General features: G+C 39.3%; 1 protein-coding gene across 1 annotated transcript in view; it reads left to right on the top strand.

Moving 5' to 3' along the window:
- Positions 1-20,878, top strand: part of MAP3K5 (mitogen-activated protein kinase kinase kinase 5) — a 170,038-nt gene that overhangs the window by 102,833 nt on the left and 46,327 nt on the right. Inside the window, exons 12-16 of the mRNA XM_005859126.2 lie at positions 841-948; positions 7,166-7,215; positions 9,796-9,891; positions 12,236-12,317; positions 17,377-17,510. Coding sequence (XP_005859188.1) covers positions 841-948; positions 7,166-7,215; positions 9,796-9,891; positions 12,236-12,317; positions 17,377-17,510 — 470 coding nt within the window. The remainder of the gene's footprint in view (positions 1-840; positions 949-7,165; positions 7,216-9,795; positions 9,892-12,235; positions 12,318-17,376; positions 17,511-20,878) is intronic.

Raw genomic sequence — 20,878 nt, 5'->3', positions numbered from 1 at the left:
ACATCTGTGCGAAATAGATAATAATTGCAGCACCTTTGAAATAAGGGCATGTGTAGTATTTTAATGTTATTTGCTCCTAAAATGAAATATTAGTAATAGTATAATATATCATGCACTCCTTCGATGGAGATTTTCAACTCACTTATCACATACCCCTCATGTAGCTCCAAAACAAGAGCAAGTTTTTTTCTTTTTTTATCACAAGGTTATAAATACATCATTATTAAAGATATCAGTTGTATCATGAAGTCAGTGTGAAAATATGTTTATTTCATACAGCTATATCCATTTCTTCAATTTATATGTAAACTCTTTCAATAATAACCAAAATAATTTCTCAATCCATTTACATGGGTATGAAAACCATACATCTTGATCATAGGTGTGGCAGCAGGAAACCTTAAGTATGTGACATTCTATATATGGAGTCTTTTCCTTTCCTTGTACAGAATTATTTGTTTTACCACATTGCTGCCTTTCTTTGACACATTTACATTTATAGAAATAGAGTATGTATTGCCTGATAAGATTATAGCTTTTAAAAAGTACTATCAGTAGATTGATTGGGGATAGCCAAACAAATATATGGTCTTCAGAAATTTATTTCCAAGTTTTTTAGCAATAAAAGGTGATGTATTATTTTGGAACTTATCATAGTTGTATAAGACCATAAAATACTCAAAAGACCCATAGAATGGCAATAGTCAGACCTTTAAATGGTTTATTCTAGCGGTGGACCCAGAACTTCATTCGATAATCAGTGCCTTGTTGTTATGTCAGCTGTACATGGTTTGAATCCTAAGTCACTAATATTAATTTATTTTGTTTTATGTTTTCAAGGTATTAATATTAGAACCAACTAAAATCTATCAACCTTCGTATTTGTCTATCAACAATGAAGTTGAGGAAAAAACAATATCTATTTGGCACGTGCTTCCTGATGACGAGGTAAGTTGTGCAATTATTAAGATGAGTATTAATAGTGAAGGACTATACCTTTGCAGCATTCATATGTTCCAGCAAAATTTGCATTAGTTAAGAAGAAATATCTTGATTATATTATAAAATGTATTTATGCTAGGGGAGGGGCTGCTGGTTGAATCAACCACCATTGGCCAGTGATTTAATCCATCATGACTCTGTAATGAAGCCTCTGTAAAAACCCATAAGGACATGGTTCAGAGAGCTTCCAGATTCGGGAACACATGGAGATGTGGGCAGAGTGGCCGCTTAGAGAGGGCACGGGAGCTCCATGACCCTTCCCACATGCCTTACCCTGTTCATCTCTTCCATCTGGCTGTTCCTGAGTTACATCCTTTTATAATAACCCAATAATCTAGTAAATAAAATGTTTTTCTGAGTTCTATAGTCTGCTCTAGCAAATTAATCAAACCCAGGGAAGGAGTTAGTGAAAGTTCAGATCTATAGCTCCATGATGGCATTATTCCAAGTGTAACTGACCAGAAACAAAATTAGTAATAACTAGTAAAACTGTTTACATGTTGATAACATTGTTTTAAAGTGCCCATTGTTTTATTTACATTTTTTAAAAATATATGGATATATATCACATGGCAGAAGTAGAGTAGTCACCCAGTTGAAACCGCCAAAACTAAAAGAGGTTAGGAGAGGTAAGCATTATCTGGAAGAGGAGATTTTTCAAAGGCTTGATTGGAAAGAGCAAGGTTGTCCAAGGACACTTGGAAACAGAATGGGGCTAAAGGAATTAGCAATTAACAAGGCCCCGGCAAATGAGTGGAGAGCCAGAAGTATTTGGAAGACAGAAAAAGAGCAGAAAGTAAACCAAAGATTTTGGAAAATGACTACTATTTCTAGCTTGTGGTCATTATTTTTCCTTTCTGGAGGTTCTTCATTCAGTAAAGTTAGCCTTGTATTGATTCTCTTACGTTTTGCAACAATTGTAGAGACAGTTTTTATGTTATGCTAAGAAATAAACATATTAGGATAGAAGTGAATGCATGAAGGATTAAAGGTTTTATTGTCAATTGTTTTTTCTTATCTTTTGATCAAGAAGAATTTCTGCATTTGCATATTGCTCATTTCCTGTTACCTTTAGTGCTAAAAATTCTTCTTGTTCAAAATTTAAGCTTTCTTAAATCATTTAGTTTCTGTTTTGAATCAGCCAATTTCTGTGCAAACCCTAGTTTTATCCATTCATTAGCACTGCCATTTTCTCTGTTTTTTAAAACAGAAGTGCTACAATTGGAATGAGGACAAGCAATAAAAATAAGATCACTTTGTTATTGTTAGTCTAAAGCAACTGTAATAACTATAATTAAATAACAGATAAGTAACAGGTTTAATACATCTTATGTTAAGCAGGAAATGGGTTGTTTTTGTCATGGAATGTTTAAATTTTTTTTTCTAGAAGTAGAATAACAGAGAATGTTGCTTTTCATCTATCATATTTATTTCGTTACTTCCTCTCTCAATGTTTTCATTCTAACTCTGGAATGAACAGTTACGTGAGCTAGTATTTAACCTCATTTTGCAACTTTAAAAACTTGAAGATCATTACCCCAATTCCCAAGAGTTCAGGGACTCTCCGAGAGTTACTCTACATTCAGGGGCAAAATTAATTGAAATTCCAATCTTTTAACTGTTCTCCCTTTGTTCAATAGATGGTTACTGCTTAAAGTAAGTAAGTTAGTACTTGAAGAAAGAAAGTCTGCATGCGCCCATGAAAGAAAAACCTAGATTGAGGAACAGAGAAGTTATTTGCAAGATACTTTAAATGCTTGTTATTTAGAATTCCCCTCCGTTTAGGTTTGGGGATTAAGCACTCCCATCCTCTCTGATGGCTTCTCAGACAACAGGGACTCAGTGGAGTAGGATGTTCTGACCTTACTCCAGCTCCATCCAGCCCATGGCCACTCTGAGAAGACCTAGGAATTTATGAGGGGAATATGTTTACCTAGGACTATAGATTTTGATGATATGATGTTCTCATCCCTCAAAGATACTTTTAACTACAACCCCCCCAACTAAAAGTGGCTTAAATAATAAGGAAATGTTATCTCATATTACAAGAACTTCTGAGGTGGGTTCATTCTGGGGCTGATTTCAGTGGCTTGACAGTGTCAGAATTCTGAGTTGGCTTTTCTGTATGCTCTTGGCTTTTCACTCATGGTCTTAAATAGCAGCTCTAGCATCACTTGACACAGACCAAATCCAAATGAGGAGGGTCAGGCTCTTTCCTTATACAAAAAGTTGCGTCAGGTGACCATGCCTAAACCAACCACCAGCAAGGGAAATGGACTTACCATGGCTGATGTAGACTAATCAGTTTCACTGTCCCTAAGCATTGTCACCTGAGCCTGAACAAAATTCATATTTTGTTAGCAAAGAAGAGAGGGAAGGGCCATTGCCTAGGGCACCAGTAATGTCTCACAGAATATAATTCCTGCCACCTTACCTCAATATTAATTCCTAGCTCCTGTTCTTGCCCTGGCTGGGGCATGGGATCTGAGGCCAAGCAGTTCCTAGAAAATGTTAGGTTAAGTGGCTCAGGAGGCGGCGCAAGAAATAGAGAGTCCAGTGAATCAGAAAAGAAAGGAAAGGAAAGTTTATTCTGCGTCCCCGGGAGACCCACGTACCCCCAAAGACAGGGCACGTGGATTCACGCCAACATGGAGGGGGGCGCTTTTTTTATACTGCGGTTGGGTGAGGGGCGGGGACATGAGCTGAGGTATTCAGTTGAGGAAGCTTCAGCTGCAGGGGGGTCAGCAAGGTATTCAGGAATGAGTCAGCATCTGTGTGGGGGTATGTGGATTCAGGGAGAAGAAGCCGGTATCTGTGCCTGGCACGTAGATCTGTGAGAAATTCCAGGGGGGGTCCATTGTCTCATCACATGTCTGCATGTATCCGATCCTGGGCTCTCTCCGACCTAACAGAAAACAGTGCTTGTGCTGATTAAATAAGGTTGAGTGTTGGTTTGGGGCTTGTTGGTGTTAAATATCACTCCAGCTCTGCCTCTGGTGTCCCCTTCCCCCTGATTCCCAGACGGGCCCTGGAGCCTTTTACCTCACCTGTTGGCTTTGTGGCTCACCAGCTCCTCCATGTGGAGAGTCCTCTAGCAAGGGAGGTGGGGGGAGGCCTTATTCCGGATTCCTTCATCTCGCTCAGGCTCTGGGCTTTACTCCACTGAAAGGAAAAGTTCCCTGGCAGCACTTGAACCTTTCAGGAACCTAACTTTCTGAAAATGCTGTGCTCCTTTCCTATAAAATCAGCCCAATCAACCTGGGAAATCTCTCCTTGGCTGCTCCCAGAGCAGGGCTGATGGAAGATAGGTTTTACCAGTGCCGTCTTGTTGGAGTCTGTCAGTTGCTGTGTTCAATTGCAGGTTTGCACGCTGCCCTATCAGCTCTGCACTCAACCCCGCCTCCTTCTCCTGGGGTGGCCCTAGGACGAAACTGAGGTGCAGGCTGTATGTCTAAGGCTGCCTTGTGCGCAAGTGGTGTGCAGGTTAACAGCTGCAGCTCCCGGGCGCATATACTTAGGTCACCTGAGGCCAACGGGATTTAGAAGCAATTTCCAAATTACCAGCTGAAGCTGCAGGCTGCTATTTTATTTTAACTCCCCGCGCACTCTGGTTCAGAGAACCACATTTCCAGGAGTCCCTTTCTATGGTCTCTGTCTTTTCTGGGCTTTGTGCACTGCAACATTTGCTCTGTGGTAATTCAGGTCACATCCCCATGACCTGATTAATGTGCATTGAAACGAGTTTTTTAGCAAATCTACTTTAGGCTTGACAGAGTCTATTTTTATTATGAGTTACATGATCCTAGCAAATAACTAGTTGCTATGAATATAAATTGTGGCTTTTTGAGTTGCTTTGGCCAGAAGGAGAGTTCTGGGCCACATCAGAGCCACAGCTTCTTACCCATTTCATTGGCTCAGCCAAGACCTCAATCCTCTGGCAGCATTTTAAGTAGGTGGGTAAGAGCTTGTTTTCTTGGTTGTTGTACATTTAAAGAATTGACTTGCAATCTGAATTGGCTACTCTATAGTACTTGCTAAACTTGGACACATGTAGCAACTACTTTATTTCTACAGAAATATGTGTGGTTAATTCTGTATTTTTGTCAGATATATTTTATAGGGAATGTGACCCATCTTGTAATTTAGTTAATTTTGATAGATATGCATTTAATACTAATTTTAACAGTTTCAGTAATAATTCAAGAAATTAAATCCCCGCAGTTTTTTTCATCTGGACCCTGCAAATCATCCGTGTTTATCATATGATCAAATGTTTTCTGTTCAAACTTTATTAGTTTATTGAATCTTACATAAATTAGGTGACAACACACCCTAGCTATGATGGACATTATGTACATGTGTGTATACACATGCGTATTTGCTGTACCATTTTCTGAAGAAATAGAACCACCTATTTAGTTTAAAATATTAACTAAAGATAATTCAGAAATAGTTATCTTCAAACCCGTGTAGAGATTTTATTTATTTATTTCATTTATTTTATTTTTTTAAAATATATTTTATTGATTTTTTACAGAGAAGAAGGGAGAGGGACAGAGAGTTAGAAACATCGATGAGAGAGAAACATCGATCAGCTGCCTCTTGCACATCTCCTACTGGGGATGTGCCCGCAACCCAGGTACATGCCCTTGACCGGAATCGAACCGGGGACCTTTCAGTCCGCAGGCTGACGCTCTATCCACTGAGCCAAACCGGTTTCGGCGAGATTTTATTTATTAATGTTTTTTTTTTTTCAAAAAAGAAATACTGGTTGACTATAATAATTTTAAATTAACCTTGATCACTGATTTTTATCTTTAAAAATTAATGCACAACATTTGTTAGGTTTATCTGCTAAAAATAAAATTTTAGAAATTAATGAGACTAATCCTCCTAGACTCTACTGGAGGTGTTTTATTGAAATAAATAAATTATTAAGTAAACATCACCCTTGTGGCTTGAGGATGAATTGTAATTTCCACCCAGATACAAACCTCAGTTCTTGAATGACTCCCATCTCAAACAATTCAGTTCTCGGCCAAGTTGTCTGCAGAAAAATGCCTCAGTTGTTGAACAAAACTGGTTCTTGACCCAACAACCCTTTCATGCTGACACCTCAGCATGACAACAAAAAGCATCTCTCAGGCGACAACATGACAAAAAGCGTCTCCCAAGGGACAAAAGAAGAAAATGCCCAAATATGAATCAGTCTATCACTAAACCTTGCATTCTTAACATCTCAGGAAATTGTGCTGTGAATATTTTCCTGATTTTTTTGCTTTTGTTGCTGGCAAAATAGACAATTAGCACAATTTTAAAACATAAAGATTCTTGGCCATCAAGAGTGCTGATGTTGCTAAGGGTGTGAAAGTGCTCACAAAACAGCAATCACAGGCAATTGAAGTGGTAGAAAAATTGTTGTTGATTTGGATAAACGAAAAGCAGTTAGCCGGTGATAGCATGTCAGAAGGAATGATATGTGAAAAAGCGAAGATTCTGCATGCTGACCTCCTGAAAGACACCCTGGAACAAGTGCTAAAAGTGATTCATGTGAGGCTAGTAGGGGGTGGTCCGATAAATTTAAGAAAAAAGTGTTTTATTTACAGATTAAACAGTACATTCGACATGCACTATATATAAGTAAAGGTTAAAATGGAATAATTTGGAGTCTGGAATGGATTAATTCAATTTACATTATTTCTAATGGGAAAAATGATTTGGTTTTCAAATAAGTCATTTCAAGAACAGGCTTCCAGCCAAAACCGGTTTGGCTTAGTGGATAGAGTGTCGGCCTGCGGACTGAAGGGTCCCAGGTTCGATTCCGGTCAAGGGCATGTACCTGGGTTGCGGGCACATCCCCAGTGGGAGATGTGCAGGAGGCAGCTGATAGATGTTTCTCTCTCATCGATGTTTCTAACTCTCTATCTCTCTCCCTTCCTCTCTGTAAAAAATCAATAAAATATATTAAAAAAAAAAAAGAACAGGCTTCCAGACTGAATTAAGTTCGAGAACCAAGGTTCCACTGTAATTTATTTGTGAAGAATTGTACGTGAGGGAAAATTACTCTGTGTATCTTATTTTAAAAGAATAAAACAAAATTACTGTTGTTGTGTTATTTTAATTTGGATTACTGAACATCTTTTGTTCTTTCCTTATATTCTAGAATGGTATACATGAGTGGAACTTTAGTGCTTCTTCCATCAGGGGAGTGAGGTAAGTCTCCTTGGTGTATTTCATTTTCTTGGAAGACATTTTTCTAGAATATGACTGTCTTGAATAGGACTTCTAGTCATGATTTAAAAATGCAAAGAACCTCGGCAATCCTTCTATTAATGAAATGCTCAACCTTCTTTAGAATCACTATCTCCATGACTGAAATATTTGCAAAAACTTTCAGAGTTATGTGAATTGACTCTGTGCTTGTCACTAACTTAAAATATGACGATGGGTAAATGTGATCTGTGGGTCAGAATTAAGGTATAAATAAAAGTGAGCTAAGTGAGTTCTCCTTAGATGGATCCCAAACATCTTCTACCAGATTGTGTTCCATAGCTCATATTAATGGGGTGTGGTTATAAGGAATTCGTTTTTTAAAAAACTTTTTCTGAGGTTACCATCAATGAAGTGTTCTGAGATTAGAGTGACTCACCTCACTTTGGCTCAGTTCTGACATTGCATCATAATGCCATTGGCTCAGGAAATGCCATTTCCTGGGATTTAGAAATGTAGTTTTGGTTTTGTTTTTTTGTTTGTTTTTTTTTCAGAATGAAGAGCCACCAATTAGATGTTTAAATGCTTGTTCTATAGAAACTCATGCTAGACCAACACTTAAGAATTTTACACCAAATTAGTTGTGATTACTGCTTTTTCTCCCCACGTAATAGCAACGTGGGGAAAAAAGTATCTGAAGGCCACATATGCAATACCCTGTTGCTGTTGGCATAATAGTAATTGGTTTTGTTGGAACATGAACTGGTAATTGGTGTTTGCCTGGTAATACCACCTGTTACCTTATGAATGATCTGAAGAGAAACATGCAAGATTGTGGGTTGACTCATTATATATCTTTCCAATACATGCCTTCTCAACTAAAGCTTTATACTCTTAATATTTGATTTTTAAAACAGGTCATTAGTAAAACACTCATTATTTATAGCTGCATTTTTAAGCAATCCACTTAGTATGGTAAACATACATTTCACTTTATCATATCTATTTTCCAATGAATTAGTTTTCTTTAACTAGGCATGGCATCGCTACATAACCTTTGTTGTGCTTTACACATATACACAGAATGCTTACATGAGGCTACTGCTGGCGTATATATTGGGAAATGTGAGTTCCAGTGTGTGACTTCAAAGAAAGCTAATCTCCTGGGTTTTCTCCTCTATAAAGAGATGAGAAGTTATAGAAGAAAATCCAACTACTTCAGCAGTTTGTCTTACATCACCTCAGAACTTTCTCAGCTCAGTCAGTGGGCATTTATTGAGCACCAACTGTGTGTCAAATGTTGAGTTCTATTTCATAAGAATACAAAACACTAAGACCTCAGCTCTGCTCTCTAAGAGCTCTAGGTGCAGCAGGGGAACAGACACTTCACAATTAGTGATAATGCAGAGTGAGATGAGCAGTGATAGAACTATGTTCAAAGAAAAGAGGTGCAAAAGGAAGTCTTTCTATATAAGACAGAAGTAGGGAAGGGAGTAAGGTCTAAGCTTGGTCTTAAATGATGAGTAGAATTTATTTTAAAAGTAAAAAATAATGTGCATTCTGAACTGAAGGAACAGCAGATGCAAAGGCATAAAATAGGGATTAGCAAACTACACCCCCCCAGGCCAAATATGGCCCACCACTTGTTTTTGTAAATAAAGTTTTATTGGAACTCAGCCTTGTTCATTGTGTATTGTCTAAATCTGCTCCAACAGCAAAATTGAGTAATTTGGCCCACAAAACCTGAAATATTTACTCTCTGGCCCATTACAGAATGTATTTGCCAACCCTTGGTGTAAAACTGCATGGCCTGACTGGTAATCTCAAAACTGTTCTAATTGCTGTGAAGGAAGCCACTTGCTTGGTCCAAACCAAGTGATGTTCCACAGCTGCTTCCTTTCTGTAAAATCTCTACAACTAAGGAGGTGCTTTTCCTGCCTCCACACATTGCCCTTCTAGCTTAGGAAGCATTTTGTTGTTCTGCAGACATCAGAGAAGCAGAGCACCAAGGTCAGTCAGCCAGTGGACACTTAGGCTGGTCCTCCTGGCACGGGGTCAGCGCTGCAGAGGGCAGGACACCTTTCTCAGGCTGAGGTGGAGGGACACAGCTTCTGTGTGCGCACCAAACCCTAGAGCAGTGATGGCGAACCTACGACACGCGAACTCATTTTTTTGGTTGATTTTTCTTTGTTAAATGGCATTTAAATATATAAAATAAATATCAAAAATGTAAGTCTTTGTTTTACTATGGTTGCAAATATCAAAAAATTTCTATATGTGACACAGCACCATAGTTAAGTTAGGGTTTTTCAAAATGCTGACACGCCGAGCTCAAAAGGTTTGCCATCACTGCCCTAGAGCAACTCTGTCTTACAGACATAAGGAGGAAGACAATTCTCAGAAAATTCAGTAATTTTAGTCTTGTGGTACAGGAAATACTACTTTTTAAAGTACTATTTTTAACTTTTTGTCATAAACAACATTGATTTTATAATTGGGACCAGATAAAAAAAAGTATTTATTTTTCATGACAGTTCCTGAAGTATTGGGATTTCCCTGAATAATTCTCTCTGTTTGTTTCAGTATTTCTAAGTTTGAAGAACGATGCTGTTTTCTTTATGTGCTTCACAATTCTGATGATTTCCAAATCTATTTCTGTACCGAACTTCATTGCAAAAAGTACGTATTAGTCATGGTTTGTGTAAAAAAGATTGTTCTTGCCTGATCATTATTTTTAATTAATGAGTGAACATATAGCTTCTGAAAAGAATTCAAGTCTATGTAAATATTTTATTTGGGCTAATATTTTATAATTATGTGGTATGTTTATCAGAATTTTGGGGGCTCCCTTTAACAAATCACTTTATTTCTGACATTTCTGATCACCAACAAGTTATTCTCTGTGGCACCAGCTGAGTATCCTGCAATTTAATTCATTTCTAACAATATCTGTCTGGAGAAAGTGTCTGATCCCACAGGTTAAAGGCTCAGTCCCATGAGACTTTCTGCCCCCACTGTAGATGCCAGTCGCAAGCCCAGGGGATCTCACCTGTGCTTCTGACCAACTGGCTATAGATCAGAGGTTCCAATGGCTCCTGCTTGGATTTGATTGGTTTGCTAGAGCAGAACACAGAACTCAGGGAAATACTTGCGTTTACCAGTTTAATGGAAGGATGTGATACCGGGTACAGATGAACAAATAGGTAAATGAAAAGATATGTAGGGCAAGGTCCGGAAGGGTCCCAAAGCACAGGAACATCTGTCCCCATGGAGTGCCAGTGTGTTACTTTCCTGACAGCAATGTATTTGCTAGTCTGGAAGCTCCTTGAACCCTGTACTATTGGAGTTTCATGGAGGCTTTATCACATAGACATGATCATTCATTATTTTTAGCCCCTTTCTCCCTCTATGGAGGATGGAGGGTGAAGCTAAGAAGTCCAAGTTCCTAATTATGGCCTGTTCTTTCTTGTGACCAGCCCCCATCCAGGTGCCCATGCAAAGTCTCGTTAGAACAGGGGTTCTCAACCTGTGGGTCGTGACCCCTTGGGGGTCAAATGACCCTTTCACAGGGGTCGTCTAAGACCATCGGAAAACATACAATTACATATTGTTTTTGTGATTAATCACTATGCTTTAATTATGTTCAATTTGTAACAATGAAAATACATCCTGAATATCAGATATTTACATTACTATTCATAATAGTAGCAAAATTACAGTTATGAAGTAGCAAGGAAAATAATTTTATGGTTGGGGGTCACCACAACATAAGGAACTGTATTAAAGGGTCGCGGCATTAGGAAGGTTGAGAACCACTGCGCTAGAACAAAAGATGCTGCCATTTCTCTTATCACTTAGGGATTGTTCAAGGGTTTTAGGAGCCCTGTGCCAGGGATGGGGGTCAAAGACCAAATATTAGAACAAGAGATGCCTGCAGTGTTCTTATCACTTAGAAAACTACAAGGGTTTTAGGAGCTCTGTGCCAGGAACTGGGGGCAGACCAATACATATTTTCTATCATCTCATTGGTATAGAGATAGAAGAAAGGTTCTATCTGGCAGGTAACCTGTTCTTCCCTTGGACTGGCAGTGCGCAGCATGACCTGCCCGTGAGAGCATCAGCTCTCACAGTACCTGTTCACAGTGCCTCCCTTACTGTATGTCTGGAGACCATTGGCATCCCCTTGGAACGGATAGCACGGCTAGTGTTCCACGGGGAAAATCTGTTTCTCGCTTGTAATTATTTTTCTTGGCTCTGAGTTGGCCTCCAGAAAAAAGAAAACTTTATAAGAAGAGCTCCTGAAGAAAATGTCACCAACAGCGAGGTGGCTTCTGTCACAAACATATAAGCTCGCCTGCTCCTGGTTCACATTAGTGTTTTGCAGACTATATCTATGATATTGAGGTGCTCAGGCAAAAGATTTGAGTCACTGAGATCAAGTGTTGTAGTGGCCAACACTGTATCAAATAGTCACCTCAGAATTTAGAGACACTATTCTAGAATATGGGTATTACTTTAGGTCCCATTTAAATAAAACATCAACAGCAGCAAAACAATAATAGCTCATTTTAATGAGTGCACTATGCTAAGTAAGCACTTTACAGGTATACCTCAAGTCATCTTCACAACCACATAAGAGACTGATAAGTATATCCCCCATTTTATAATTAAGGGATGAGTCTGAGTTGGAGGAGCTTAATCATACAAATACTAGCAGTCTTGGTCTGATATCCAAGTCCACTTTCCTAACCTTGTCATTTCTATGACCTTGTCTAGCCTCACTGTTCTAATTCTATACTATGTATATAGTACTGTCTACATGAAGTGGGGCATGAGGTTGGAAATTTCTGGAAGAGCCTACCAACCTGTTTTCTTTTTGAAAAATCATATTTTCACTCTGATACTGATGATTGTTTTTATTGCCTGACATTCTTAGCTCCTATTTTTTTTTTTGCTCTGAAATCACTTTGGAACATACTTGTTTTATGTATTATGAGTGACCACATTCCAACTTCCATCGTAGGTTTTTTGAAATGGTGAACAACATTACCGAAGAGAAGGGGAGAGGTGTGGAGGAAGGAGACTGTGAAGGTGACTCCCTGGAGGTAATGACTTAGGTTTCCATGTTAATTTTACCTAAGTTTCTCCGTGACTGGTTTTAAAAAGTGAACTATTTTAAGCTTTACTGAGGAAGAGAGAGTGTTGTGGGGGAGGGGCATATGACTTCTATCCTTTGCATTCCATCAGAAAAATTTCAAATCTGTGACGTAGAATGGCTTCTGCAGTATTCCCAACGATCTGGATAGTCTGTACAGTAAATTCACACATACTTGTTTTAAGTATTTTGGCTTAGTTGGCCATGATGCCACAACTCTTGATATTGCTGGCATTCTTTTCGTGGGTGTTCTATCAGCATAACGTTAATGAAAGGACCCAGTGATGTTCTGGGCTGTGAAGACAATGAGCCCTGCCTTGGCCCTCCCTCTCACTCAGTACCCTTCCTGGCCAGGGCACTTTACCATATGAGTTATTAAACAGCCTTAATTTATATTTTTTGCATAATTTATGATAATTCTATTATATCTTTTATTACATTTCTTAGATGCTTTCAACCTTCTTAATTAAAATTATTTTTTCAGTATTCTGAATATTTTGTTAAAATGAGCTAATTTCATTACTGTAAACTAAACTCGAACTTCAGCCTGTAAATGACGTACCGAAAATAATTCCTCCACTTCCCATTCCTTTCAGTGTAAACAGGAAAGATTGCTTTGCTGATTAAGGTTTTTATGCTGAATAATTATTATCTGATCTTTACTTCAATTTGAGATAGAATTTAAATTGTTTCAATATAATTCCTGAAGCTTTTTAGGTTCCTGGGCCCAAAACAAAATTAAAATGTTGGAAAAGTCAGACATTTTTTAATGTTTTTAACTTCACTTAGAGTGGTGTCAACATTCAGCGAATATTAGCTATTAATGTGGTCCTGTAAGCCACAAATTTGAAGCTAATCCTTCGAATTTTTGATGTTTGAAAACTTTTCATTCAAAGCCCAAGTTAATATTTGCTTTTATTTTTGATTTGAATAGTCAGCTTTCTTTGAAGCAATCCAATTGTGGGAGAGATTTAGCCTCTTTGGGTCATGGTCAGAACCCCCTCTGATCATACCTGGCTCTTGTGAGATCCCCGTGCTGGAACAGGAACCTTGAGTTCTGGTTTTAACTTTGCAAACAGTCAGTTTTATAACTTTGGACAAAATTTATACTCCCACTGGGCTGAGATGATCTCATTCCTTACATGAGAGTTGAACAAGAAGATCTTAAATATCCTTTCTTAGCTCAAGTATTTTATAATTTTCAAGATTAGTACAGACTGTACAAGGTTTTTCAAATATAGCTAAATATCACTTTGGGAGGACTTTTCTATTTTTAAACAGAAAGAGAAACAACTTCTTTTGATTCCAAGCCATGTTTTTTGACTCAAGGCTGTATTTTGACATGAAAGGGTTATGAACCCATATTGTAAATAATTTAATGTATTAATGTTTATATTGAAATCACTGAACAATTGAACACAGTTCATCATTGATTAGATTACAGTTAATCATAAGGGTTCTAACACTTATCAACTGTGGTCCCCATTTTTGTTCTCCCAGCCATCCATAGCTTCACTAAGAACAGGACATCTGCCCAGTAACCCAAACCAGACATCTCAGAGAAACTGCCACTCCAGCCTGTCTTACCCCCACACCCAGTCTTTCCTCCAGCCCCTTCATTTCATTCTATCACTCCCCCATCTCAGGGCCTAATCTCTTTCCTCTGTTAATAAACGTCTCTGTCATCAGCAGACAGATCTCTCATGTGGATTTAATCCTGTGACTCCCCTAATTATAACGATGTTCTTAACTGTCTGGCTATACCTTACCCTTTCCTTTGCACCCTACAGTATGGCAGTGCCAAATTCTTTTCTGTTTTCCAGACAGCCTGTCTTTGGGCTTGACATGCAGATGCCCAACTCCACATGCTTTTTCTGCTCTGTCCCACTTGATTGGGTGCATCCTAATTTTTTGAGATCCAATTCGTGTCATTTTTTTCTTTGAATCAGTTTTCAACACCTCTTCTCACTTTGCTCTACTCTCATAACATTTTTACCTACTCCTCTGCCCTAGCTCTTCTTATTGCATTGCAATTCGGTAGTCTGCACTGAACTCTTAACATCCCAAGGCTAGATCATGGCTCTATCCCCTTTTTTAAAATAATTCTCACCTGAGGATATGTGTGTGTGTGTGTGTGTGTGTGTGAGAGAGAGAGAGAGAGAGAGAGAGAGAGAGAGAGATCGGCTATCTCCTGTACACAACCTAACTGGGGATCAAACCTGCAATCTAGGTAGGTGTCCTAACTGGGAATCAAACTCACAATCTTTTGGTACACGGAACGACACTCCAACCAACTGAGCCACCTGGCCAAGGTTCTACCTTTTTTAATCACATAGTTTCATGTGGTGCCAGGTATCCAAGCAGAAGTACAGTCAGAAGGCTTTGAAAAGTTTGAAGCTGGGTGTGGGTATGACAAAACCAGAATTGTTTAAACAGTATCTCAAACTGAGGGGAGGAGTATATGGATTGAAGGGGGCAGAATAAATGCTGGTAAATTGGCTTGAAGGTTGTTTAATCAATGTTAAATCAATGAAAGAATGAATACCATAATCAAGCTGAATACCATAATCCGGCCATTATCAACCCATTCTCTTTTCATCTCCTTTTCTTATTTCCTTGGAAAAAAAAATTACCAAGATACTTCTGGTGCTCAATACAAAATATGTTGTGTCTCCCTCTTCACTCCTCTCCCAAACACATAGATATATTCTCCCTCCATCTGTCCCTCCTCTCTCTCTCCCCCACCTCCTTTCTTCCCTCTCTTTTCCCCCAACATCCTTCTTTTTCTGCATTTTCACCTCACTTTTTTATCAAAATGAGCTTATGATTGAAACAAGCCTGAGACAGTCATGGCAGCTGGCCCTGTGCACCTGTTTATACATAGTTGCCAGTGTGCATAAAGGGAAAGGTGACCCCTTTTGGAATGGAGTGGGGACAAGTGAGATACAAGGAAGGTTTTCCTTTGACTCAAACATCTGCAGGATGATGAAATACCTTACCATCTCCTTTCCTGATTATTTGCCTCACAAACAGTGAATTACAGTTTAGAATTCATTTAAATCAATTCGGAATCATCAAGTTTCTAAAGCATCCTTTTTCTATCTATTTTGATTCATATCTAAAGCTCAATACCCAGTTACCACTCTGTCTGAGCAAATATGTCACTTAGAGTGTTATATGATATGAGTGTCAATTTGTTACCCAATCATTCATTCTGTTGGCAGAAGGAAAGTTTTTCCTCTACCAACTTAGGTTCACTGATGGGGACCTGCAAATTAACTGGCAAAAGACACATTAACAGGAGAAAAGATAAAGTTTATTCATGTATATGGGAACATACAAAGAAGTGGCTCCTGAACAGCTAGAGTTAAGAGTTTATTTATTTTACCAAGAAAAATCCTTAATAGGACTTCAAGGGAAAGAAAGCACGTGGCGGGAAACTAAGTAGAAGCAAGTGGAAGGCACAGATGCTTTTGGAAAGGTTATGTCTTTGTAATTTCTCATCCAGGTTTGAGTGGTCCTAAACCTCCCAGAGAGAGGTTATGGCAGCTGTATTTTCAAGAGACTTTGCTTAAGTCAGCACAAGAAGTTTAGATAAGGATTTTTCTGCAGCTGCTACTTACTTAGATGTTTTCATTCAGCTTAAAATAATTGTCATACCACATTTGTGTGTCCAAGTGTATCTCATCAATTCACTCAAATATTTATTGGACACCTACTATGTGGTAGGCACTGTTCTAGGTGCTGGGGACACAGCAGAGAACAACAGAGGAACATCCCTCATTGAGCTTACATTCTAGTGAACAATAAACAACATGAATAAGTAAAACTTGTAGGATGTTTGGAGAAAAAGCAAGTAATGGGGTGTGCAGTTTTAGACAAGGCAGCCAGGGAAGACTCCCTGACAAGGTGATAGTTGAGTAAAGATCTGAGGGAGGAGAGATCAATCAAACCTTATATGTGCACCTGCAGCATTTTTAGCATTTTATTGATATTATTAATAGTGATTTCTGTTTTTCATATTTCTTTATAAGAAGGCGATACTGAAAATTAGCAAAGGTACTATTAGGGTCGTTGAGGTGACCACTCCGTTGATGTGATAAAGTACAGAGGGAAATGCATGGCTTTTTCGAAGGTTGCTTTACTGTCGGTCCCTTGACCATGCAAGGACTACGTGCATCACCACTTTGTCATTTGCCGTCCTAGGCTGATTCTCTTTCCAGCACCAGTTTAGATTGCTTTGGGCAGGCAACAATAGAGGGATGATTCCAGAAGTATTCCCATTGTTGCTTCAAAATGCAGCCGTTTCCCTTAGCAACAACCCGATTTGCTTGCCTATTGCCATAGAAATAAAATGCAAAATACATAAGCAGTGTAATTCTACCTTTTATTTTTTTTTAAAACATTCCTTTCCCTGCTGCTCCTCTTTTTCTCCATTTTTGTCATTTAACATGCCCTGCCTTCCCTTGGCTCTTGGCCCAGCTCTGTTCTACTTTTCCTGACCACCATGTAGATAATTCTCTGTCCTCTATGGGCCAGGCAAACTAGTAAGACCTCAAATTTTTCTTCTTACCCAAAGCCTTTCAGTGGTTTTATTCTCCTGGTAGAGTGTGAAATACTTTAATAGCACCAGAAGCTGAAAAACAAAAGAAAGATTAATTAGATGTGATAGGTATTGATACTAATCATACTTATCTCTAGAGTCAGTGAAAAACAGGATTTAGTGGGTAAAAGAATCCAAGTGGGCTTTTGAAAAAAACTCTTACGGATTAAATACATAGTCCCCACTGTATTTGTACCAGCTGTGAAAACATGAGCACACAATCTGGTTTATATTGCGAATGTCTATTTTTTGGTTCTTAAAGCTGCTTTTTTCGAATTTTATCTTATTGTTTCCCTTGTATAGCCATCTGCTAAAATAAGGAAAAATGCTCTTGGAAAAAGTTGATGTTAAAAATGTAGAATGCAACTAATGTTTCAATATTCTCTCTCCATTTTTCCTTTTGTAGTATGACTATGAATATGACGAAAATGGTGACAGAGTCGTTTTAGGAAAAGGCACTTACGGGATAGTCTATGCAGGTCGAGACCTGAGCAACCAAGTCAGAATCGCTATTAAGGAAATCCCAGAGAGAGATAGCAGGTATAGTAATTGTGGCTAATAAAGAGCTGTTTTCTAAGGTATTTGGGGTTGTTTGTAGCCTTTTAGAGAATATTTTGGTGAAACTCTGTCTGAGAACTCTGTGGTTTTAATGAGCTCCCTGTGAGGTTAAGCTGCTGCATCATTCAGTGATTCAATTACAAGACTGGTGGGAAAGGACAGCATCTCTGAGGAAACAGAACTCGTAAAGAGTGGAAAAAAGAACGGCCCTGTGTGTGTTGGGCCCAGGTTATGTCAGAGAGCGGTGGTTTATTACAGGGGCACATGGGGAACCAGCACTATCTGAAGCTGTTCTAACCAGAGGTTCCAGTTTCCAGTCCAGCAGCTAAAGGAGGTTGGAAGTCGTCACTCCATCTTAACAACAAATAGAAAGCTAAACACACTGAGAAATCAGCAGCTCTCCTTAAGGGTTATTTGTCAGTATTAATGTTAAATTTGTTGGCTTATAAATGTTAGAAATCCGTTTTTTTAAAATGACTAACTCAAACCATTCTGTGTGTTGAGTCATCAGAGAAGTAAGGTCACAGGACAAGCCGCTGGCCCTCCCCCTCCCCGCCGCCCCAAATTGGAGAGACAGTCATAGAGGAGACCCACACTATTGGGAGTTTTGCTTTCAGGAGCACAACTAGATCCTCACAGAAGAAAATCCCCTCATACTTCTGAGAGGGGTTGGGGGGAAAGGAATCATTTTGAAATACACCAGAGCATTCTGTTCTTAGCAAGGCCTGCCCTCAGGAGAAAGCATTTTACCAGGGCCTCGCCTATTGGGGTGTTATCAGAGCCTAACCAACCTGGGAGAAGGGAAATACCCAACTCCAGCCTCTTCTAGCCATCTTGGCCCACCTTAAGGGTTTGGAGTGGACTGAGAAGCACTGGTGCAGTTCACAGCCCAGTGGCCCAGGCTCACTAAAAGACTAGAATGCTTCCCCTCCGAGAGTTCCTTTACCTGTTATACCATGCCTGGCTTTCAACAAAAGTTACAAAGCATACTAAGAGGCAAAAGGCACAGTTTGGAGAGACAGAGCCAGGATCAGAACCGTCTCAGATATGGCCACGATGTTGGAATAATCAGACCAGGAATGTAAAACAGTTATGATGAATATGCTAAGGGCTCTCCTGGATAAAGTAGGCAGCCTGTAAGAACAGGTGGCAATGTCAGCAGAGAGGTGGAAATCCTAAGAGAGAACCAAATAGACATACTAGCGATAAACCAGTAACAGAAACGAAGAATGCATTTGATGGGGTGGATGCCTAGCTCAATCTCTATGCTTGAGGCTATGTCAGTAGAATATTCCAAAACTGAAAAGCTAGGAGAACAGACTGAAAAAGAGAGAACAGAATATCCAAGACTGTGGGACAACTACAAGAGGTGTAACACACGCCTGCCTATTGGGAATAACAGAAGGAAAAGAGAGAGAAAAGAACAGGAGAAATATTTGAAGAAATAGTATGAACCACACATAGTGGGGACTTTTTTGGAAATAAGAAAGTTGTTCAGGGGAGAAACAGCTCTGGTAACAGGATTTTCTGTTGCTCCTGGCTCTAGTGTCCTATTCTACCATTGGCTTCTCCAACCACTAATTATCTCTTCTCCCAATCTCATGATTTCTGCTGCCCTCATGGCTTTTGTTGTGTCTTCTCTCCATAAGATCCTGCTCCTACAAAAACTGTATACGTTTTCCATGTGTTGTGCATTCACACTCTGAAAGAGAAAGGATTGGATTGAGTCCAGTGTTGCTGAAGTCCTTATTTGGCCAGACTTCAATGCCGGGCTGCATCATGTACTTACCTAGGCTTCCTTGAATCCACTTTTCTGTGTCCATGGTAACAGGGTCACATGTCCAGTTTTCTTTAGAAAGGACACTCTCCTAAGCTTCCTGGGTCATCATCTGTCTTCCCAACCTCTCTACTTGTAAGTCTAAAAGGCACTTCCAGGTTAAGATGGTCAAAACTGAACCACGGGTTTTTACCAAACCCAAATGGACTCTACTTGAAGTGTTCCATGTCTCAGTTAAGGTTACCCCATCTATCCAGCTGTTCAGGCTAAAACCTAGGATTCGTTTGGATTTCTCTCTCTCTCTCTCTCACTTTGCATCAACTCCATCAGCAAGTTGTACTATTGTCTCAACCTCTGCAGTCTCTCCTGAATTTTTCCACTCCCATCACAAGTCTAGGCCTCCAGGTCTCTCACCCAGACTCCCTTCTGCAAATACCTTGTAACTAGACTCTGCTTTCACTGTTTCCTCCACCCCAACTCCATCCCTCCTCAGAGAAGCCAAAGATCTTTCTGAAGTTGAAATCACATCTTGTCACTACCACTTAAAACCCTTCAATTGTGCTCTAGCTGATTGGGCCCAGTGGATAGAGTGTCAGCCTGCAGACTAAAAGGTGCCGGGTTGGGTTCCAGTCAAGGGTTGCGGGCTCCATCCCCAGTAGGGGGTGTTCAGAAGGCAGCTGATCAATGTTTCTCTCTCATCATTGATATTTCTGTCTCTCTTTCCCTCTCCCTTTCTCTCTGAAACCAATAAAAATATATTTAAAAAAGAAAAGAAAAAGAAACCATTTCCAAGCTCTTTAAAAAATAAACACCCTTCAATTGTAACCAGCATAAAACCAGAACCCTCTGCATAGACATCTGTCTCCCTCTGTGGCCTCACCTCCTCCACTACAGCCACACTGACCTCTCCCTATCCATCAAGTGCCCGAAGGTTCATTCCCCAAAATCCAGCAGGATTGCCTCATTTTATCATTTAGTTCTCAGTTCAAATTTTAAGCCATTAGAGAAGCCTTCTCACACTACCCCAGGCTGAAAAAGACACATGAAACCTGGGTCCCAGCTCCCAGATCTCTTTCTGCCTCTCCATCTTTAGGGTGTGACTTTCACAGGTGACCTCTCTACCTCCAGATCCACATTCCAGGCAGGAAGAAGAAAAAAGAAGATAAACTTTTCCAGAAATATCCAGCATACTTTCACCAAAAGCAACCACTCCTTACTACCAGGGAGGCTTAGGAACTCAATAGCTTTTTAGCTGGCCATTTGTTTCTCCAAACAAAATAATAGAAAGAGGAAGAACAGATGCTGGGTAGGCACACAGCTGCTGCTGTCTGCCACGCATGGTTTCATGTTCTCTATGCTATTGTTGCAGTTTCCTCTTTGAGATATATTTATGAATTCTTAAAACGGTGATAGAACTTATTCACTAAATACCTAGAATAATATGTGTCAATTTGTCATATTAATTTTTTTGTTAAATATTCCTAATAGTTCTTAAGTAATATGTGCATAGCATATGTTTTGAAATAATAAAGGGGTTGTCACTATCAAATTGCTGCAGCACACTCACTGCTCC

The sequence above is a fragment of the Myotis brandtii genome, unplaced genomic scaffold (assembly GCF_000412655.1).
Source record: "Myotis brandtii unplaced genomic scaffold, ASM41265v1 scaffold123, whole genome shotgun sequence".
Classification (NCBI taxonomy): domain Eukaryota; kingdom Metazoa; phylum Chordata; class Mammalia; order Chiroptera; family Vespertilionidae; genus Myotis; species Myotis brandtii.
Note: the sequence above shows the minus strand (reverse complement) of the source record. Positions and strands in the feature narration are given on the sequence as shown.